The 23,574-nt window shown below is 39.3% G+C and overlaps 1 protein-coding gene across 8 annotated transcripts in view; it reads left to right on the forward strand.

Annotated features, from left to right (window-relative positions):
* MEIS1 (Meis homeobox 1) overlaps window positions 1-23,574 on the forward strand; it is a 126,762-nt gene that overhangs the window by 27,630 nt on the left and 75,558 nt on the right. For all 8 annotated transcript variants that reach the window (XM_025201448.1, XM_025201447.1, XM_025201444.1 and 5 more), the window contains one exon: window positions 680-791. In XM_025201448.1, the coding sequence (XP_025057233.1) occupies window positions 680-791 (112 nt within the window). The remainder of the gene's footprint in view (window positions 1-679; window positions 792-23,574) is intronic.

Below are 23,574 nucleotides of genomic sequence, written 5' to 3' on the forward strand. Positions count from 1 at the left end.
TACAGCCAATTTTTCCTATCTGAATGTTACTTTCAAATGCACCCAGTGATAAGAAGCAACATCTGTTTTCTGTTCAATAGTACAAGAAAGCTCTGCATGGGGCTGAGTGTACACAGTCTATGTGAAGCCATTGTTATTCTCATTTCTTTTTTGTCCTAATGCCTGGTCCATTTGCCATATACCATCCGGCAAACAGCTGACGCATATTGGCTACTATGGACCCAGGCCTAATTGTGAGTGAAGTCTTTAAGCTCTTCCTTGTTTGTCTTCTGTGGAGAATCCGAGGCCTATATATTGCACTGTTATAGACCACTACTCTCATTTTGCATTTGTAGAGTAGCAGACTGCTATGCCAGAGGGTTTGTCGATGCTAAAAATATAGTCGGAATCAAGTGGCAGTGTATCTCTCTTGCTTCTCCCCCCTCCTCTTCCCCCCTTTGCCTGGAATGCTTCTGTTTTCTATGGTAATAAAGCATGTGATTACTTATACAGTAACCATATTCCATAGTATATTATTTTAGCTTGGGAGTAGGAATCTGACAATTATAAATATTTTTTGATTAATTTTGCAACCCTTTTAGATGATTGTGCATCAATTGCAGTGTGCTCTTATTGAAATTAATACACAATGGATGGATATTTGTTTTTAACGCAATGCTTTTATCCTTATACCCTGCAGCCTTCCTGGAACAGAGATCATGATGACACAGCATCAACACGTTCTGGAGGAACACCAGGGCCCTCCAGTGGGGGGCATACATCACACAGTGGGGACAACAGCAGTGAACAAGGTAGGAAAGTAACCTTTCTATCTTTTACTTTAGGGTACTGATCACTGTATACTCAGTAAAGATTGGTCATTTTTCCTTCTGAAAGGAAGGAAGTGTTGAGGCACTAGGGCTTGGTGCCCAGCATTGTCTATCCCCTTTTTGACACATTTTTCATCTTCTAGTAAAAGAAGTTGGCATGTTTATTTCTTAAATCCTGCCAACAGGCACACGTTACAACAACATATGTACCAAATTTGCAGTGTGTTTAATAAAAATAAGCAACTAGATTTTTTTACATCAAAATGAGTTTAAAAAAAGAAATCTTCAAAAGCAAATATAATTAAGATTGCAGAATTGAATGTTAATATTTTAAAGATGCTATTGAAACTCTGGTACACATTGCATGAAATATAAAAAAAAAAAAAAAGTTAGCTGGCACATTGCATGAAATCCTAACCAGCACTTTTTACCCCTCTATGCTGGTTGTTTTTTTTTAAATGCAGAAATGTTTTGTTTGAGAGCCAAGCCAAATTCAGTAATTGACTTAACAGAAATAGTATGAGACTAGTTGCATTATACATATTTGAAGTAGTACAACCTACAAATTATTAACACTTTCTTCTAAACTCAAAGTTTTAAAACAAAACTGAAGAGTTTTAAAGAGAAATTGTTTGAATGCTTTCTACTTTTTTCTGATCAGACCAACTGCAGTGGATTTTGTGTTAATTTAATGCAATTAAAAATTGAAAAGGAACCTTAATCTGAATATAAAAGGGAGTGCTTTATTGAAGTTGACTCTGAACTCACAATAGGTATATACTTTTAAATCTGGTTTTATGATCATGTTTCATTCGAGTGCTGTTAGACAACAAAGGAATTGTGTTCCCAAAAAATGTTGAACAGTACTGATTAGAATTGCAAAGCCTATATTTCACAGGATTCGGTTTTAAACTAAAACAGTATATTTTAATTTTTTTATACACATTGATGTAGCTTATATTGTGAATAACATCTCTTTATAGCATTTTAAGTATTTGAGACACTTTATTGTTTAAGGAAAAGTTGCTGACTTCATCACAAGTATAGCCTAGTAAAATGGGGCCTGGAATAGTAAACTGTTGCAGAGCTGAGCTGAGGCAGAAACTGGTAACCTTCTGACCTCTGACTTTTACTGGAAAATGATATGCAACGTAAATTCAAGGGGCCTTTTTTCTTTCAAGTATGTATACATGTATATTATAGTGTCGCTGGTCGCAATGCTATAGTTAAGGTGGTGTCAGCATGTTCATTATAGCTCCCTATTTTCCAGCGTAAATTTTAAATTCATAGGGGTTTTTTTTAGGGCTGTCTGAGACACTGAAAAATATTCTTTGAACTGAAACTTGTTACTGGAGGCTTCTTAGCCAAGACTGAAATACTTGTTTGTTAAAAGGGTGTATTATGTGTGGAACAGTCCTGAGAAGATTTGCAAAAGTGCCCAAGTGATTTAGGGGTCCAAGTTCTGTCAGTTTTCAGTGAGACATGAGCTCTTAAGTCCCCAAGATGCTTTTGAAAACCTCTACTAAAAATAGGTTTGGTTTTTCAAAATGTAACATATTATTAGTTTGTAACATGTGTCAGTCATTTCTGATATTTAATCAAGTCAGCTGACCAAGACAAACATCTCCCTGGCTGGATTATTCCTCATGGCTCAGTGATTTGCCTGTCATTCAAGGCAAGGTGAATGTTATACAAAGAGAAAGTAACAATTTTCAAAAGTGCCTGCATTTAAAAGTCCCATTGTATTTTGATAGGACTAGGACTCCACAGTCACTTCGGCACTTTTGAAAATTTTACCCAGAGTTTATAATGAACTTTAGTGAAACTGGAACTCACAATGCAATAGATCTTTGTAAAAGGAATACTTTTTTTGTCAAGAGGGATCATTGCATTACACTTCTGGAAAGAGGGAGCCAAGTATTCACAGCAACTATTTGGGCTAGGCAGCTCTACTTCACGTACCTAGTAATCACAAAGGGCTTTGTCTGGCCTCCATATTGGACTTGATCTGCATTTGTTGAAGCGAATGGTGAAACTCCAATTCAGTTATGCTGAATCATTCCTAGAGACTCTTGAGTACACTGGAGCAGATCCAGGACTGTTGTGAGAACAAGGATTCAGGGACTGTGTACAGCAGTGAACTTGAATTCTACAATGGAAGCTCTTGTGCCTACATGATGTATTTTTTGAGGAAACTCAGGACAGGAAAGAAGAGTGAGGCGCCGCTTTACTAACTCTTAAGCTATGCTGTGTGTTTTTGCTTTAAAGCTCCAGCTCTTAGAGGCATGTGATTATGAGAAAATCCCAGATTTTATGAGAGAGAGATAGAAGTAACTTCCTGGCCTTCATGGCTGAGGGGAGAGAAAAGCTGCAGAGCAAAAGATTCAAACACCTGAAGACAAATACCCACATGATTTATTCTGTTTAAATCTCGTGATTTGTAAGTCAGTCTCATGATTTTAGTGGGGGTGGATCCAAACTTAAGGTTTTTGAACATTTACATTTGGGCAGCAGTGTGCTGACCCGGGATGTGTACCATTTCATTGGCTGTCCTCTGTGTAATAGCAAGATAGGGAGCTACTGCAATATTGAAGCTGCACCTATGATATGGCACACCAAAGGACAGAGAGGGAAGGATTCTATCTCCTACCCATGCCCTTATGGAATAGAGGATTTGGACTGTATAACTAGTATTGGGTCTCTTAGATGCATTTATAGATTTACATATATATGTATATATTTTTTTTCTCATTAGGGCCATCTTTCAACAATATAATATGCAATTTAAAAAATATCCAATATGGTTTTTACTGTAAAGCACAAACTAATTAAAACCTGTCCCTCCCTGATTCTCCTTTACTTAGTTTCTCTGCCTGTGCCCTCTTAATATTAGAGCACATACAGTATGAAGCATAATCCTTGTTCTCATTTGCTTTAGTGTTCCGTATCAGCTGCAAAATCTTGATGCAACAGGCTGGGTTGTGACTAGTGTAAACATTATGGCATGAGGTTTTTTTTAATGTCAGGGTTGGGTTTTTTGTTTTGGCTTTAAACAAAAAATTGTTCATGCGGTCCCAAACACTTTTCCAAATGGCTAAATTACATATAACAGACGAACTCTCAAGGCAGGGTACTATGAATGCATTGACAGAAACTTTCCTCTTGTATCTGGAAGTGAGTCACCTGACACCCATATGCTTAGGCATGTGTGTTTGGCACAGGTTTAATAGGGATACATAATTGTGTGTGCTACTAAAAGTGTATTCATATTTCCATTTTTGTTCAGGCCTGAGACCAGGTTCAACATGGTTTTCTAACCTCAAAATAATTGTTTTTTTTGAAGGGTACTTGGGCTTGACAGACTTGACCCTAACTTAAAAGGTTCCTATCTATGCACAGGCATATCTAGTCTGCTTGGAGTCATTATGCTCTATTATGTATTTTTTCACTTTTGATTTAAAAAAAAAAGGATTTTTTATTTACATGGTACATCATTGCTACTTTAATCATTGTAACAGGCACCTTGTATAAGTTATCTAGTTATCTATTTGCAAAATATACCAAACTGTCTCCTCCAAAAGTGTGGTGTGCTGCTCTTTCATTTAAACATTTTAATGTCTGCTTTTCAATGTGAATGTATTTACCTGGTAGACAGTAATGACTCCTGACTGTTATGATCTATTGTGCAAATCCTTATTTAACTGCTAGGGAGCTGTTATGAAGTTTCATGCCATGGAACAGCAGGGCAGGTTATTACATAGCATTTTGACACAGCCTCTTATAATGGCTCGGTATTGTGACAGTTGTACTATGGAATACTTATCATATGGGAATGCATAATGATCTTCTGAGAAAAGTTTAGGCATCTCTGCTCCCATCACTGTGTAATGCCTTTTGTCTTCTATTTTCAAATGCTAGCAATTGTTGCCTAGATTTTGTTTAATGTAATATGGATGCTAAGCAATCCATTTGCGTTGCAGAAAAATAGCTTACAAAAACTCTGCCTTAAAAAGAAACCAAAACCAAAACAACCCAAAGCCTGTCTTTAGGCATAGTTCTGCAAAGAGAAACCTATAGCAGCAGCATCCCTGATTATCTTTGATTCTGTGCTCTAATTTAAGAAGAATCATATTTTTGGTTTGAACTTTTTGGGTTTTTTTATTTTTTGAAGGAGATTCCTCAATAAAGACCTTGTGCAGGCAGCTTCTATCCAGCATGAGCTTTTTAATGTCTGTATTTAGCTATCCAATGTGACTAAAAATGTATCAATGCCTCCTTTTTTTTGTTCAGGCCTGAGACCAGGTTCAACATGGTTTTTTAACCTCAAAATAATTGTTGCTCTTTAAAGCAGTGAGTGAAAAGCAATGATATTTCTTTATAAAAATGTATCAATAGTCGCAATGTTTTTCTGGCTTTTGTATGAGTTCAGGCAACCTATAGGCAAAAGGCAATTCCATTTATTATTGAAGGGAATCTCAAGGCAGTTGTTTCAAGCCTGTGAAGCCAGCAGGCAGAGCTGGATGAAGGGGGAAAAAAGGGCCACATTATGTTCCAGATGACTGAGCAACGATTTATATACCAGCTCGCCTTTTTACATGAAGAAGAAAAGTAATAACAGCACAGACCCAGGCATTTGAAACAGTCAGATGTCTGATGACTAATGGGATAGGTGGGAAGGAGCTCTCTGATTGGATGTCTTAATGAGCACATTTCGCACAGAGTTTGGGCTGCAGTTCCCCTTGACCTTTGCCCTTTATTGACCGAACTGACACTTCATTTTTCACATACTTCCAATTATGGCTCAGCTTAAGTGTTGCCCTGCCTCCTTTATTTCTTTCCTATGGACAACTTGAGAGTGGTTGAGGCCACAGAAGATATTTTAATTTGAAAAACTACCATAGCAATTCAGGTTTAGGATGTAATCTGAAACTGCTGTCAGTTTGCAGTTTCCCTGTTGAAAACAAAAGTTTTAATGTTTCTTGTTTAGCGTGTGTGTGTGTTTTTACAGGATTTTAAATAATACAGAGGTTTTGTTAGAAACCTATGAAAACTGTAAACTTAAATATAAAGCAAAACTCCTGCTTTTGAATCTGATGTTCTATTGGTCCAAGTGGTTTGAATGATGTGTATTTGTTCATGCTCACTCGGCTTTTTCTCAAGAGACTTCTTCTAGTGCAATGCCCTGAAATGTACTTTGACTAACACTCTCTTCATAGACCAGAGAAAGCAAAACATAATTGTGACTACAGTTCTCAAGCCGTATACCATTGTGTAGCATCATTTGTTGTTTTGGTAATATTTAATGTGTAAATGCAAATTAAAGTGTGGCCGCAGTGTGATGGTTTGAGGGAAGTATGAAAACGATGCCACGAAAGGAAGAAACAGGTATAATGAAGTCTTGGAAGGCTTCTTAATCTGTGGCTACCTTTTCCTTCAAGAGATCTGTGATTACAGCTTGCTTAACATGAATGTTTCTGCATTCCAGATTAGTGTACATACAGAGATTTGTTTTAAAGCAGAAATGTGTTCAAGTTCGTGGTTTTACTTTTTGGCTTACCCATAACATTTCAATCGGATTAGTAACAGCCCGAAAAGAATACATTCTCAGCTTGGGCAGGTGGGTTGTTTAAAAACAAAGCAAATGTTACTATTGCTAACCACCAGCATGGTGTCACTGGCATGTATTTTGCTGCAGACTTTGTCGCATAAAGTTCACTGGAATAATTAGCAGGCCTGTCACCTGTGTACTAGAAGTGATTGCTTTGCATTTAAATACATGGAAAGTATATCTACAATTATTTACCTCCAAACAGAGGTCCCTAAATCACAGAAGTATTTATCTCAAAAATGTATGAAGTATTAGCTACTTTATTATGTAGCCCTCTGGCATAGTAATAGCATGGCATATTTTTACTATAATATGGTAATAAAAGAATATGTAAAAGGCAGATAAAGGTTCTGTCTTTTCAGTAAGGTGACCCCTGTTACCAAGTAACTGCTTTACTTATGAGCTTATTAAAAACTCAAAAAATGAGCTTTTCATACTTCACAGGCATTGATGTGAAAATGAGCTGTCCTGTGAGTAGTTTTCTTGATCATTTTTAGAACAATTGATTAGCCAAAGCGCTGCTGTCATTAGTTGACATTGACTGATAGCAATTTGTCACAAGCTCCGAAGGTCAGCCAGACAGTGGAAGCCTCGGCTTGTCTTTGATTGACCTTTACTGATGCCATTATCATGCGATTGGTTAGACTAGATGTGACCCTCAATTGAAAAAGACAGGGCATTAGTCAAGAGGGGCTGTTCCCAGTATTTTCTAGTTATTTATATGTTGTGAATCTTGAATTAGGTCTAATAGGCTTTGTTTTTAAAATAGGATGTATCAGCATTATCTCAAAGGCTGTGCTCTTTCCCCCCCCTCTGAAGTGTCCCTGTGCATCTTTCTTGGTGTAAAACAGAAACTTTTTTTGTCACAGGAGAAACTCGAACTGTTGGTTTGAGTTTCCAGCTTTTTCACATATGTGCTCATTCTTCAGCTGCACCAGAATTAATTATTTTTATCTCCCCAGAATCATGTTTTATTTTTTAACCATGATTGAGTAGTTGAGAATTATGTTTATAACGACATGATGTAAATTCATCATTCAGCTCAAAGCTGGAGGGTGTGAAACTATTTTTTTTTTGGTCTTGTCAGTCTTGTTTAGTTGTTGGACGTAGACTTCAACAATATTAAAAGTCTCAGCAGTTCAACCTCATAGGGTAAAATTTTCAGTGCTGTGTGTTGTCGTCCATTTCTGTTTTTGCATATGTAGCTTCATGCACCAGGGTAAACATCTATATTGTTTCATTTTAACAGCTTGCAATGTTCTTAATAGGCTCTGCCTCATTATTTGACTATTATGGTCATATTAGCCTTAAATCTTTATTAACTTTATTTGCTTTGTTTAATTTGTAAGTAGCATAGTCATAAACTAATTTTTCCCCGTGTAAAACTTTTCTCCCACTCCCCTTCTAGGGCAAACGTGAATTCTCAATCTAACTAATAACTTGTTTTTCAGGTCAGCCCTCCTAGATAATAAGCATTCCAAAACTGCCACACATATTTTAGCAGAGTTTAACATAAATTTCAAATGCTGCTTAGGAAAAGCCTCAGACTGAGAGAGGAGAGTCACTTACATAAGATGGCAGATTCATCAGTTCAAAACTGTGGTCATAACTGGAAGGGTGAAAGTAGGAAAACTTACTTTTGGGGATGTTTACATTTAATGTGGCTATGGAAATAGACTATCTTTTAATTCAGAGCCCTTAGTCCTCTATTTGGATTAACTCAAGGGAATGGATTTTAGTTGCAACAATTATATAACAATTATATATAAATTATATATTATATAAGAGAGCGGGGGTCAAGACATTCCTTATAAGCAATTGTGGGAGTTCTGACATGTTTTGGGAAATGTTTAGAGTGATTTTTATTTTGCAGAATAGGTTTTTTTCCTGTAAATTTGGGCCTGATGTTGTGAATTGTTAAGGTCTTCTCACCTCAGAGGTGGCACTCATGATCTCAGTATTCGGGTCTATTGTCTCTTCCCAGTCTGCATACACAACCTGTGCCCATATCAGTGAGAATTGGGCTGAACATGGGGGACAGTATGTGGCTCTTGGCCTGAGTGTTTAAAATCCTAGAAATCAAGTGTATTTAAAAAATAAATTCATGTTTTTTTGGTTTTTGGGTTTTTTTAAATTGGAGCAAAGACGTTTCAAAAGCTGTGGCAACAATTTTAGAAAGAGTAAAGGTAGACAGAAACACACAAATACTTTTTGATGCGTGATAAGTGTTTCCTGTGTAATGCCTTTTTTCTATTTAAATTGAAATGACAGAATATTCAAAATCTAAAAATTGCCATTAAATGCAGAAGCAGTGGGAATTCTTTTTTAAGTTGATGGGTCTTTGTTAATGCTGATATGGATTTGTTGGGAAAAAACCTGAGAGCAGGCATAGTTCATATTTTCTCACCCTTATTACCCCAATGGTGGGAATCGTTTGACAATATTCATTCAAATTTGACAGGTGATTGCTTCTATAAATGAATGCACTCAAATCATAATTGTTGCAACAGAATTGTTTGATTACCTGGCAGTAGCCTCTTTCTCTGTGATAGCTTTTGGATCACCTGTTTGCTGAGAGCATTTGACAGTCCTCATGTTTATTACCCAATTGAATGTCAGTAGCAATTGCAGCTAAAGATAAACGAAAATGCAAGTACTTGTTGACCTTGACTTTTTTCCACAAGATATTGGACTTGATGGCTCTATTGCTGTTGAGCTGATAAGAGTTATAAACAGTAGTTTAAGGAAAATGTTTTATTCCCAGAGGAAAATACCATGTTGCTGTGGGAAATGGCATCTGACTAGTGGCCTTTGCCAAATTTACTTGGTTCACCTTCATTTAGGCTATGGGAAAGCAAAATAAAAATGTCCCTTTTATAACTTTAATATCTCTGTAAACATGAATATGCTCTTTGTAAAGTTTAGCTGACAGACCACATAAAACAAGCAATGGGGACTCTTAATTCTTCCTCATTTCTAATCTGTTTCAGTATTAGAATGATGAGGAAATGTTTTCTTCATGTTTTTTCTATGGGAACTTCTTTGGGCTGTTGATAAACATGACTGCAGCTGTACTTCCTCAAGCTGTGATCTCATGAATGAGACAGACAGACAGGTTTAGCTCTGCTAGTCTTTGGATGGGAAGACCTCTGATAAAAATGCTGCAGAATAGGTTGGTGATGATTCAGGCCGTGGCATTATTCCCTGTGGCTAGGGACTGACATTCAAAAAGCCTGAGCCTGAATTGATTCAATCTTTGCAGGTTAGTCTAACCTGGCTAGGCTGAATCAGTTTGTAACCATACAGACATCCTCTCTGGACTGAGAAAATGCAGGCACATGCCTGCAGTGGCTCAGACTAGAAGCCAGGAGGCACTAAAGCAGCCCTCCCTTCCCTTTCATAGTGCTGAGCTGAAGGGTGGCATGCCAGGCCCTTGCAGGATGCTCTGATTAGGGAAGGGCCCCACCTCCACTGGTCAGCGGGGGAGCCAGCAGGGGTCCCCCCTCCACTGGTCAGCGGGGGAGCCAGCAGGGGTTTACACAGCATTTATCCCCCCATCACCAAAACAAAAGGATTTCTCATTAGTTCAAGCTCTTTTTAAACAACTTGTTCTAAGGTAGGAGGGACATTACCAGCTACCTGTTGATTAACTCCAAAGAGCCCTAAACCTGTCCTGTTTCCATGTGTTGGGTCTCCCACAGCACAGACCATAGCCAGCATGTGGTATGCTAGCTAATGCTGAGAAGTGTCTGTGTAAGGCAGAGGGGACAGTGATCTGTGCTTAGGAGGGAGTTGTGAGGGGAGGAAGGCAGGTAGACGCCTGCAGTCTGGGAAGCAGAGAGAAGGGGCCAGTCCTGCTGTGGAACAGAGAGAGAGCCCTGCCCTGCCCAGTCTAGAGAGCATGCTGAGATGCTGGGGGACTCTGATTTAACTTAAACCAGGAAGGGGTCTGAGACAGACATTGCATAAACTGGTTTGACCCCAGTCAGTTACGTCTAATACTACATTCACTCAGGTTTATTTCAAACCGGTTTCAGCCATTTTCCAACTGGTTGATGTGCACTGAACATCTGTTCTGTTACAGGTTTAAACCAGTTTCTGACTTAAACTGGTTTATGTGTAATATCTGTCCCTAGCCTGTGAGTCACTTCTGGACCATTTCCATAGAGTTTTGTATGGGATTAGTGCCATTGGATTTGTTGTCCTCCAGATGATATAACTTCACCATTTGTGATTCTTGAAGGTCCCTTGCAAATTTTCTAAGAAGTCAGGTTGTTCACTGTGGATTATTTAAGACAGAAGTCACTGCATGAATGCCAGAGATAATTATTGTGGTGATAGAGACCAAACTCAAGCCATTCTTGTGTCAGCAACTGGTCCTATAAAGAGCATGTTGTAATTAGAAGCTTGTTAAAAGCACTGCATTGATCTCTTCCTAGTGTGTCCTTACCAACCACTGTCTTATTTTATGGTTTCTTTCTGAAAGAAAATTTAAGTTTTCCCAGTGAAAACATTGCCATAAGATTTGGGTGCCATCATTTGAGAAAGAAGGAAATGAATAAACCTATAGGCATAACTTTATTTGTGAATGAAATTGGGGGCTTCTCTCCCAACATTGCATAACATTTTCTGTATAATTAGACAGTCTCTGTTGCTTTTACTTGGAGAATAGCATGTTTGCAATGTTGTACCTGTTGCAGTTATATTTCAGCAGAGATCATTTGTTGCTGGCCTGGCAATTCAGTGGTTCATGTCATTCAGAATACCAGAGCAAGCGTTCGTTTTTTTCTTTTCCTTAGCTGGGATGGCCTAGGAATGCTGTGCCTTCTTATTCTGGTTGGCCTTTGAGTAAGGACATTACCAGTAAAGTGCTCGAATGGTTGTAAGATGGCTTAGCCATTCATGTTGTTTCTTTTCTCAGAGTCTCTTCTTTGCTCTTCCTCCTCCATTTATCTTTTTTTTTTTTTAACCATAGCTTCCCTTCCTATCCATCTTCCTTCCCTCCCCACCTCAACACACACCCACATCATTATTGTGCTTGTGGATCGTCTGGGTAATTTCCCTGCAATTTCACTTGTTCTAATAGCAGCAGTAAAATGAGGGCTCCAGAGATTGTAGTTACTTTCACCCTGCTGCACCTCTTGTAAGCTGAATGCTTGTGAAAGAAGCAGAAGGAGACAAAACACCATATGGGTATGGGATCTGGGGAAGTTGGGATAGAAGCATAACAAGGAGGTGCAGACATAGTGCAAATAAGCAACAGCAGCAGCATGGGGGTGGGGTTGGACTTTCCATCTGGGACCATTCACCCCTCAAACCCTTTCTCTTCTGTGTCTGCTCCTGTGTATGGAAAATAATGACTCTGAACCCGATGTCTGTTCACTGGGGACGTAATCCATCCCTGTGCAGAAGGCTGCAGAAGACCTACAAGTATGCATGACTTAAGTCCTCAAAATAAGGCTTAAATGGGACTCAGCTGATGCATAGGCCTTGTATCTCTCTGAGTAGCAGTTTGTGTCACCCTGCACATTCAGGACTGGCTAAACATATTCCAGGACCTACTTACTATTGATAGGCTTCAGAAGGAGACATAGCTCAGCTCTGTCTTGTCACTAAATGCAGGTCACCATGAAACAAATCTTGTGCAGTTAGTGAAAAGTAGAGCAGAGGGTATGTCTGAATAACAACAACACCCCCAGAAAAACACCAACAACATGTAGGTACCTGGGAAATTAGTATCACCCCCTGAATCTCACATCACTCACAGCATATTTGAAGTATTTGCATATACTGCTTTGTAACTAAGGGAAAAGCAATGCTGCTGCAAGTATTCAAAAGGCCAGTCCACTAAAGCATAATGTTAAGTTGCATATAAACAGAACATAGTTTTAAAAACATTGTAGATCAGACTTGAGTAGCAAGCTTCTCCACCCTTGTTCTTAAATAGCAAGAAACAAATTCAAGATGCCCCTTCTACATCTGGTAGAAGAGTCAGCTAAGTGGGGTGGAAGTATTGTGCCTATGCTAGACTTCACAGGGTGTACCCATTTATACTTTCTCACTCCTCCATGGTGAAAGTAAGGGATGTTCCTGGGGAGGGTTTGGGCAAAAAATAAGGTCGGTATTCCTCCATCGTGTTCTCTGGCCTAGAATTGATTATGTCTTCATTTGTTCAGAAGCATTTATATATGGGGAAGCTGTAATATATAAACATGTCTGTTTCAAGAAGGAAACAAAATTCTGGAAGTAGGGCCAGAAGTTGTTCCTAAATGCATTTTTCATAGCAGGTAAATAACTAATACACTTTATTCACAGGTCACTAGACATAAGTTACAGAAATCCTTGAAAGTAAGTTTATGTATCTTTTTTCAGTGTTGTTGAACCTGTGGTGCTGCGAGTGCTATAGTTACTATGGCAAACTTAGAGTATGCGCATGTATGTGGTTCTCAATGTGCAAGCTTTGGGAGTCCTTAAGTTCACAGGTTTCAAAGCTGTTTGATACAAGTTAATCAGCAACATTGACATTTGTTAATTATCACTAATATATCAAGAACAGGCTGACTTCCTGTGACTTACCAAGTTAAAGGGACAAATAGGGGCAGCAGAGATTCAGTCCAATACAGGTTAGCCACATTTTTGGAAATGTTCAATAGAACTAAAGGCAGAGACCTGAATGGCAAACAGTGGGGAGGAAGAAAGGGAGAAGTAATTGTAAAGCTCTAGTAAACATAAACCACTGGCTCTATAGGTGCTTTCTGTAAAGCTAATCCTGCCCGACTTTTTGGAAGTGTTTGATGAGCAGATTACATTGACTAAAAGGGGCGTCAACTAAAAGGGGTGTATTACTTGAACCTCTTCCTATTGTTCTGCTTTTGTCATTGGTTGCTCTGCAAGCCTTTGAAGACCTTAGTTCATAGATGATTTCTCATTCAAGCACTAAGGGCCAGATCCACAAAAGTATTTAGGTGTCTTCACTTCCATTAAGTTCAGTGGGAATGAAGGTGGATTAAATAGGAGGCAGGTACCTAACTGCATTTGTGGATCTGGTGTAAATCCTTCTTTTTATTTAGTTGTATATTCCTTTAATTTAATCCCAATGGGTTAATTTAATTCCCACCTAAAAACTGCCAATAAGAGGGAACACAGCATGAACAGGACATCATTAATAAAACTTGAATGTTGTATTTTCTCTCAAACATAGCATTTAAAGGTACAGCACACAACAATATTCATCTGTGCACTATGACTTTCTCTATAAAGCATTTTAATATGGATTAGGATGCTGTATACAAATCAAACATATTGAATTTGTGTTTATTACTAATACATTCATTTTATTTACTGCTGGAGTTGGTTTAGGTGAAATGGCTATATTAATTTAAAAGTGCCTCTCAGGTTGATAAATATAAACTTAGTATTAAATATATTAATACTTTAATCAATTTGCTTGAATACTGGAGGCTAGCCAAGGGTGGAATTGAAATTGTATTAGTTATATCATACTGGTCTGAATACAGCATATAGTGCTGCAAAAGCATTGTGCTAATTTTAGCTTACAAAGAGGATGAAGATAAACGGCCTACTGCTAGTGCGCCATATGCTATCCTGGTGATAATATTCAAGTGCAAAATATTCTACAGAGAGTCTTATTGTTTCAGTAAGAGAAAACTGGAAAAGAGTTAAGCAAATTTCTGTTCAGTAAATGTATATGAAATAACAAAGTAAAACAAATCTCAGATGCTGGTAGATGAAATCTGCTAAATTTATTTTGGTTTTATTGGCTTTCATGGGAGCCAACAATTTGTTTTGGTGTATATTTGATCCAATTTTGTCTGTTTCTCACATGTAAATCTTAAAATCAATCTAAATAAAAATTGATCTCTTTCTGGGAGGCAAAAATATAGTCTGAGCTGCTTTAGAACTATTTAAGAGACTGCTGTCTTTTTACGCCCAGTCAAAAATAAAGTCTCTGCTCAGATAGTTTTTAAAATGGTATCCTAGGAGCCTTCTGCTTTCTTAAGGATTTTTTTTTAAAGACAAAATCCATTGCATTTCCATATTTGGAGGATTCTGCTTCTACAGTTTCACTTAAGAGTGTTTGACCTCTTTCCTTGTCACTGAGACCACTTCCCTGTGAGAGGATGGATAGTTCCTGCAAAACTGAGAGAAATCCAATGTGGATAGAAGAGCTGTAGCTGAAACAAACTGTGGTGCAGGCTTTAGAGCACTGGGTGGAAGCTTTGTGTTAACAACTGGTGAAAAGCTTGACATTTAAGTGACCTAGGTCAGACAAACCCCAAAGTGAAGAGTCCTGTTTTGACATGGATACCTGTTTGGTGGGAGAGGGAGATAAAATGTGGGGGAGGGAGAAAGATAAAGTAATTCTGTTGACCTGGGAACTTTCAATTATTAAAAGTTAACAAACGGCAAGAATAATGAAAAGACCGGCAATATTTACATACCCCACATTTGCATCACAGAATTTCCAGAGGGCTGTAGTAGATAATAGCAAATTTACTTTCATGTACTAAACCAATCTTAAATATTGATGTGGTAGATTTCATTTTACAATGTGGAATAGTGCACATGCTTGAAAGTGTAATGTGACACTGGTTGTAACTTAAACAGTTGAAGAAATGGACTAAGTTCCACCGATGAAAACATTTGCTAAACTGTAAAGTAAATGAGATGGCTATAAGAGATGGCCAGCCTACTATTGCTGTCTCTATAATTTGTTTTTATAGGAGGGTTCACAGGAACAAATACATTTTAAGTAAATAAAAGCAAAAAAGCATTGCTGGCCTATATCATGGTAGCGCACATGCTCACAAGTCAACTTCATCAGGAAACAAGTTAGGTTTGTTTCATACCATTTCCACTGAATCTTTATCTCTCCAGTTCATTGTTTGCCACTAAGTACTTAAAATTCCACTTTCCAACTAAAAGCTTCCTGTTTCTTACTTGTTAATTTTGGTTTGCTTATACATGAATTCAGATATCTATCAGGAAGGCTGTTTAGGAAGGAAAAATAGTAAGATGAAATAATTTTCCAGCACAAATAATATTATAGAACTTCACTATTGAAGTGTGTTCAGTTCCAGGTACATTTAAAGATTTTTTCCCCAAATTCTCAATGACAAAAAGTTAATATATAGAATGAACCAACTTATGAATTCTCTTAGAAGTTAAATTGATTTTTCTGCACTGAGCTATCTTGGGGGAAAAATGAAGTAGATGTAGTTTACCTTCAAGATCCTTGCTGTATGTGTATGCTGTATGTATCCTGTATGTACTTCATGCAAGATCCAAAACTAATAGTATGTGTGTTTATTTTAACTACTTTCATTTTCTAACCTTATTTGGGTATGAATAAAGGCCACAGGGCATAAGAGAATGTTAGAAGCTTTAGGTAAAGAATGTCATAGACCTCTAGTTGCGCTGTGTTCTTTTCAAATATGTCTTTAAAGACCCAAGTCTTTAAAGGTGAAATGTAGAGTATCAGAATTAGAGACTCTGTGCCTCTTATTCAGAGTGGGTAGACTGTATGTGTAGGGGACTATGTTCCTCCACAATTCCTTCATGCCACTGATCTGATCATGACTGGAGTTAGGATTTTGTGGCACATTAACTGGAGACTTTTTTTTTTATATATGATAAAGAGAAATTAGACACTTTACCAATATGATAGCGGGCTAGAACTTAATTATTCAGTTTAACATCAAAGCAAAAACAAACCTAACTATTAGAATGTGCATTAATTTGCTAGGGTATATATAAAGTTTAAAAAGAAACACAAATATACATAAAATAGTCAAAAGATATTGTGTCCTTAGTTCTGTAGTCATTATAGTTAAATATACATCACATATTCAGATTCATAAAACAAAATCTAGCCATCTTGAGCATCTTGACAGTGCCTCCAACTCTTCACTGTCAGTCATTTCTACACTAGAGGTAATATTACCACACCTGGGTTAAAGTTTTTCACTAGAACTAAAACCAGGCTGCAGGGTTGTGAAATAGAAAGACATTACTATGAATGGTTAAAAGACAGCAAAATTTGAGAAGAAAGGATAGTTTAAAACATCAAGACCATTAAAAAGGATAGAATGTTGCCATCACCTGTGGAGTAGAGAGAGATTAACAAGAACTGGGAAACTGATAATAAGAAAGTCAGTTGACTCTCTCAGTACTACCTGAATAGAAATCCTAGTGCTTCTCCCAGGCAGTTGGTGTTAAAGTTTGGGTGGAGCAGGATTCAACTGCACTGTCCCCCCCTCCCCGCATTTGATACAGGTGTGGGCTGAGTAACTTGCTGTTTGACACTGAGTACAACTTTAATCTCTTCCCTCTGTTTATTAGGATTACTAATAAGATGTATTTAACAAACGTATGAGTCAAGCTTAAAAATCACAGCATTTGGGTTCTTTGTATTGATTGTCTGAGGGTCCTCCCTTTAACTCCTGCCCATGAGACAATCTTTGGCCTGGCCCATAACCCTCCCTGCCTCCCGCCCCCCGGGTCCAGAGAAGGCCAGAACCACCTGCATGGCTGTCCTCACCGTTTCCTGCTCTCTGGCTGTGCTGTATTTAGGGTTGCCAACTCTGAGTGAAGCTATTCTGGGAGATTTTTTCCCCCAACATGACGTAATGCTATTATTGCATTGTTCAACCTGTTCATAATATCAGTCTCCCAGATTACTTTCAGCAGTCACCAGGAGATCGATGCTGATTCCAGTAGACTCCTGGCCAATCTGGGAGGATTGGCAACCCTAGCTGTATTACTTATAAATAATGTTCTCTTAGAGTTCATAGTAGGGTGGTGCGGGTTCTCTTAGTATCTTCACCATGTCCTCTTCATGCTCATATGAATCCCTGGGGCACCAAACAGTCTACTGGGGATAGGAAAGGATGGAGGGGAAGGGGGTATACAGTAGGGTTTTAGATATGAGAGACTCTTTCTGTCTTCAGGCCTATTTGGTTAGCGCTTCCTTTGACTATGTCACCAACTAGCTTGCCCCCATCATGAGTGTGGTGATTATGGTAAACTTATTTCATGGAGGGCATATAACAGAATTAAAGTGGCAGTGATTTCTGGATTTGAACCACTTCCCTCTAGATGAAAATGCCCTATATCCCCTTTTTATATATGACTTGTGAGTAGATCTAGTCAAACCATTTAAAAACAATTATGAATGGCTTTGCAAAAACAAAGGCCAAGTGCAGTCAACTATGGCTCAGGGATTGGCATTGTGAGTATTCAGGCACTTGCCAGTTATTAGCAAACATATTCACAAATTTCAAGTGAATCATAAATGTTGGCATCAATGATGCCTTGTCTAAAATCATAGATTGAAAGCAAATTTTTGGATATTTCTCTGTTGAAGAAGTTTCAGCAAGGTACAAGGAGTAAGTTGTTGAAGTGAATAATTTGCAGACAACCCATGGTCTGACAGTTACATGCCCAGTGTAGCTGGGAGATAGCAAATCTATTAAAAGAAAGCCAGGTTGCCAGTGGTAATGAAACACGGGCATAAATTCATAATGAATATTATTCACAATGGCTTGTATAATTAATTCTAAGGGTAGATGATTTGAATATAGATTTGTTTTAATTTTTCCTCAGAAAACATACATATATAGAGAACTGGATAATTTTCTTATAATGTTACTATGATACTTTGTCTCAGGAGAAGCTGCCTTCGTCACTGTAATACAAAGGGACCACCTATATAAATGAATGTTGGCCCATCCACAAAGATTGGTACTTCCATGTCCAGTGCTAAAAAAACCTTTTTGCTGGTGTCAGTCTTCTGGATCTTTGGGAGAGTGGTCATAGTAAATAAGTTGCTCATAAGAGCTCATAAGAATCAAGTGTCATTAGAATAATAACTAATTTTAATATCCACTTAACTGAATTTCTGGTAGACAGAAAGTGCACAGGGCTCCAGTAGAGATCCAGAACTTTTTGGCACAATTTCAAGTGATAAAATACTTAACCAATGAAATTCTAAGTGAGGAGACTTGCAGCATCAGAATTAATAGATGTGTTGACCATACCCTGAGATTGTAACAGGGTTTAGTGGCTTCTAAAAGGTGCCCTTTTGAAACTAGCCCTTAAATAGTAGTCTCTCATTACAGGCATGTGATATGGATCTGTTTTTGGTTTTGTTTCTCCTTGTGACTCCATATAGATGTAATCAAAAGCAAGATCAGGCCTCATATTTTCACAGCTGAAGATAACTAATCAACATTGATTTGCATATTGCCCCTAAAGTTATATACTTACAGTACTGTAACTCTGTAAGTAATAGTACTTATATCAAGTACTGTAATTGGACACAGCAAACCTTAGAAGTTGTTCTGTAACCCTAGTTTATAGAAGGTGACATCTTGCAAATAAATAGATGTGAATATGGAACAGCCCAGATCTTTTTCAGTATCCTGGGACCTCTGTCAGCACCTACACAGTAATGGAGAGCAGGGTTTTCCTTGACCCCAATAAATACATTTTGTCTGGGGAGGAGGGAAAAGTAGAAAGAGAGCAAACTCTTGCCTGATGCTGAAGAAAAGCCCATTTGTGCCTAAGACATTGGAGAAATTGTTCAAGAGCAGTTCATCCATGTGAAAATCTGACCCTTGTGTCACTGCTGAGGTCAAGCAGACCTATGGTGATCTGGAGAATTGGTGCAGGTTGCTCAAGTTAAAGCTACCTAGGGGCAAATTTAACTTGCACAACACGTTTTTCCAAGAGTTAGAAAAGCAAATACTGTCTAGAGAAGAAGCGGGTGCAGTAACTTGCTTATTTGAACCAAAGCTTTCCCTATTTATCTCTTTCCTTTTTTCTACATCTTTCTTCCCCTTCTTTTCCCAAGGTTTGTCAGATGCCTGACAGATTTTCTGAAGGAGACATTCATTCCTGTATTTTGAAAATCAAAGCATCACAGACTCTTTTTCTCTCACATCACGCACAGATCATACTTTCAGGACAAGGAATGGCTGTCTAAGTGGCTAACTTGTGGCACAAGTGCCACAAGTGATACAGGAAGCCTCTGTAGTTACAAACAGATGTTGCATTTATCCCAGGATAAATCATTTTATCCTAGGAAAAAGTGCAATCATATAGATGTCTGTGTCCAGTATACTGGGATAAATCCTAAAAAGGTTTCCTGGGTAAGAGGTAGTAACAGTTTGTCCCAGGATACTGCAAAGTACATCTGTACAGTTATCCCAGGATTGCATCATTGAATCAATGGCAGAAAAGCAGCACTGCGTTCAGCTCTGCATTCAACCGCTCACTAAATCCTGCTCCAAAGGGTGATGTGTATGCATGCCAATCCCAGGATATTTTTGTTCCAGAGCAAACAAAATCACAACTTACAAATATAACATCTCTTCCCAGCCTGTGTAGCATGTGGATCAGGGATGGGACAGGCAGCATAGCAGCAGATAGGGCATGTAGTAGAAGAAAGTAGAGCAGGAACTTGGGCAGCGAGCACACAGCAGGGTTATTTGTACTGAAGCATCACTTACTGCCCACACAAACGAACAAAGCTATGGCCCCAAAGAGTTAATGGTCTGAGAAAGTGAGGACCAACCTTTTTTGGCAGGTTTATCACAGATTGGCCCTTCACCTTCCCCAAGCACCACTCTGATCCTCTTTCTCTGCCTGATCTGCTGCTCTGCTTTTTGTTCCCTGCTGTGTGCTTGCTGCCCAAGTAAAATGATTTATCCTGGGATAAATGCAACGTCTGTTTGTAGCCACAGAGGTTGCCTGTGTCATAGGTTAGCCACTCCTTGTCTAAAAAGAGAATCAACCAAGTTGAGGGGAAATGGATCAAACGCATAATAAAAATGTTTAGCTAGTAATCTCTAGATGCTCTTCAACCTAGACAAAATGAGTTGGCTGATTCCTGATAAGTTCTTAGCAGAAGTGTGTCTCACAAAAGGATTTGAAGAAGAGATAGTGCCATTATAAACCCTGTCACAAGAGGTGGAATGGAACTGATTTTAACCAAGTTGACATGCAGGTTCATTCAAAAGAGATAGAAGTGGATAAGTTGCAAGACCTCGATGGCAGGATCAGGAAGCTTGAAGTTTTTGTGGTAGAAAAAGAGGAGGCAGTGAAGGCATTCATAGCATAACAACAGAATACAAACCTGTAGCTTTTCTCCCAGTGAATGTGCAGTTTTGCAACCAGTTCCTTGTTGAAGCTGCCTTTGAATATACAAATCCATATTGTGGATGCAAGTGGCCAGTTGGATGCATGCTTAGCTGAATGCATGTTGCCATATCAGTTCCATATGCAAGCTTAGCTTTGTGTTTTCACACATGCATTTGCATATGGACATCTTAAGAAGACAAGATTTAAATATTTAACATTTAGAATAGGACTGAAAGAGAGAGAGAGAGAGAGAGAAAGAGTGATGTCCCTTAAGTGCCCAAATGCATAAGTTCATTTCCTCCACAGTGGGAACGTCTACATGAGATGTAGCTATGTAACTCATCGCTGTGGCAATATAGCATCGGTGAGCATGAACCGTAATGTTGACACTGCTGTGCAGTAGGGTCGGAAACGACCTGTGCACCACCAGGATTGCACAGTACTAAACCACAATGCAGTAACTTGATGCTAAAGCAAGTACTAAATGACTGTTCAGTAACAGAGTTTCAGGAGAGAGACCAATCAACAAGCATCTTTGGAACTTTGATCAGGCAGTGTCAATTACCCTGCTCTCCCACGAGGGAGATATGAAGGAAAAACTATTCCAATTCTGTTCTCCCAAAGGGTAGGACCTTTAGTGATTCTGTTTTCCACAACGTTAGTACCTTTCTGCAGATATGAGATTTGCTTCACTCATTCAAAGTGAAAGGTAAAACTGTGCTTATATCCAACCTACTGCAGCCCCATGAGTTTGCAGGCCTTGCAATGTGCGGCCCCTGGTCACTTAAAAGTAGGACAACCCACTTCTCTGCTTGGCAAGACTAAATTGTGGCTAATGACTATAATATTTAGCCCTCCAAACCTACAGGTTCTCTTTAAGTTCAGTGATTATGAGTTTCTGGCACTGAAAGTAAACTGAACCAGTGCTGGCACTTGCTAACTTCTGACAACAGTGGTAGCAGAGTGGAATGAGGACAACCACTGGTCCTGGCAGCCAGTCAGCAGTGAGGGGTGGGGCTGCTGCCTTCTAGGCCAATCAGCAACGAGGGGTGGGGTCACCACAAAAAGGCCATTTCCTTCCCTCCCTGGCTGGCTCTGAACCCTGCTTCTCCTGGTTGTGCACTGCCCTACCTCTAGACACAGCCAATAGAATTGCGAGGACAAATGATTGACATGTATTTCCACCAATGAACTGAAAAACAGGACTTTAATGCAGCTCTCATTTCGAAATGGGTAGAGGACAAAATTTAAAAACAGAATGATTTGATATAAAACAGGACCAATGGCCAACCCTAAATGGGTATCAGATACACAATGTAAGAGAATACAGCAAATCTTGATGCATTAAAAAGGAAAAAAAAAAGGAGGAAGTTCTTGCAAATTGAAGCAGGGTCACTTCTAAGTGCCCGGGGACTGCATGCTGCAGAGCTGTATGGGTTGGGCCATGGGTCCCTGCTGCACTGTGCCATGTGGGTGCCTGCCCTTCTGCACCACATAATTCAGGCACCCCAGCCCTGACCTTCAGTTCCCCTGAACTGTGGGCTCCCATGCTGCACTGTGCTGGGTGTGGGTCCCCCAAGCTGCAGGCACCCCTGTCACTGTGGGCAGTGTCACTCCCTTCTCTGTGGAGCAAGGTCAGGAAGATAAAGCCAGAGGAGGAAGGAGGAGCACAAAACCCCCAGCTGCTGCTGCTCCCAGAGTGATAGTGGGGAGCAAGGGCCAGGTAGGGGGTGGGGGCACGCATTAATGCCTTGTGGGCCTCTTGTAGCTCTTGAACTACACATTGGAGAGCTGTGAGTTAAGGCACAGGACTAGGACTCTGTGTTCCATTCCCAGCTCCGTGACAGCTTTCATGTAGGGCTCTGGGCCAGGCCTTTAATCTTTGCTGTGACTGTGTTCCCCCTCGGTAAAAGGAGGACAGTACTAATATCTTTTTCCTGTCCTTTGCTCCCTAGCACAATGAGACCCTGAATTTAATTGTTGCTGCTGGGTGCCATAACAATACAAATAATAACAAACACTGGGACACACCAACTTTTTCCTCCTTGTCCCCTCTCTGCTTGACAGTTTGGGAGAACCCTTGGCAGTTGATGTCTGAAAGAACGGGGGACTAAAATAGAGGGGACAACAATAGAGAACATGTTTCCTTCTGTGCAGCCAGTAGCATAAGAGAAGGGGAGCAACTGGGACAGCCACCCCAGGTGCTGGCTTTGTGGAGGGGTGCAATAAATAGTTCTGACTGCAGTGATGGCTTATCTCATGGCTATGAGATCATGGCAACTGATGCTGTCCTGGGTGTCCATGTAGCCTGCCTAGCTATACCTCTGTGAAGAGGTGATGTTAGAGGTGAAATGTCAAAAGGATTCAATCTTGACCTAGCTCTGCTCCCACCCTTTTCTTGTGTTTTGAACTTTTCAGGACTGATTTGCTATTGGAACTATTTGGGGAAAAAATCTAGGGTTAATGTCTAACTACTGTGTAAGAGAAATAGCACAACACCAGAAACAGCAATACTAAGTCATAAGAGACCAAAGGATGTCAGTGACATGAATACATATAGTCAATAGCTAAGGGGACATGGTAGCTATAAGGGTGGGAGGATAGAACTCAAATACCTAAGATATTAAATGTTTCAATTCTTGCCACCTTTGAAGGGATCACCTCAAGAGGAGCGGGGGTGAGTCTGTCTCCAGCTTCATTCTATCTGTGCTGATCTACTTCACTGTGCTGTGACTGATAAAAAGTGTTCATAAAGTGCAGTGTGGGTGCCTGACCACTATACATAGCAGCAAGACCATCCACCAATTTTTACTTACCTGCTAATCAGTTGCTATTTCACTGAACAGCCATCAAATGATAAGAATGTGCAGTGTGTACTTATGTGGTCTGGATTCAAACTCGGAGTTGAGAGCTGAAGGGCTTTGTATCTCCTTTCGACCCCCAAGTGGTGTCATGGGGCAGTAAATGAGACTTGTTTTGCAGCATTTTCCAGGA

This window comes from Alligator sinensis, unplaced genomic scaffold, assembly GCF_000455745.1.
Source record: "Alligator sinensis unplaced genomic scaffold, ASM45574v1 scaffold939_1, whole genome shotgun sequence".
Lineage (NCBI taxonomy): Eukaryota > Metazoa > Chordata > Crocodylia > Alligatoridae > Alligator > Alligator sinensis.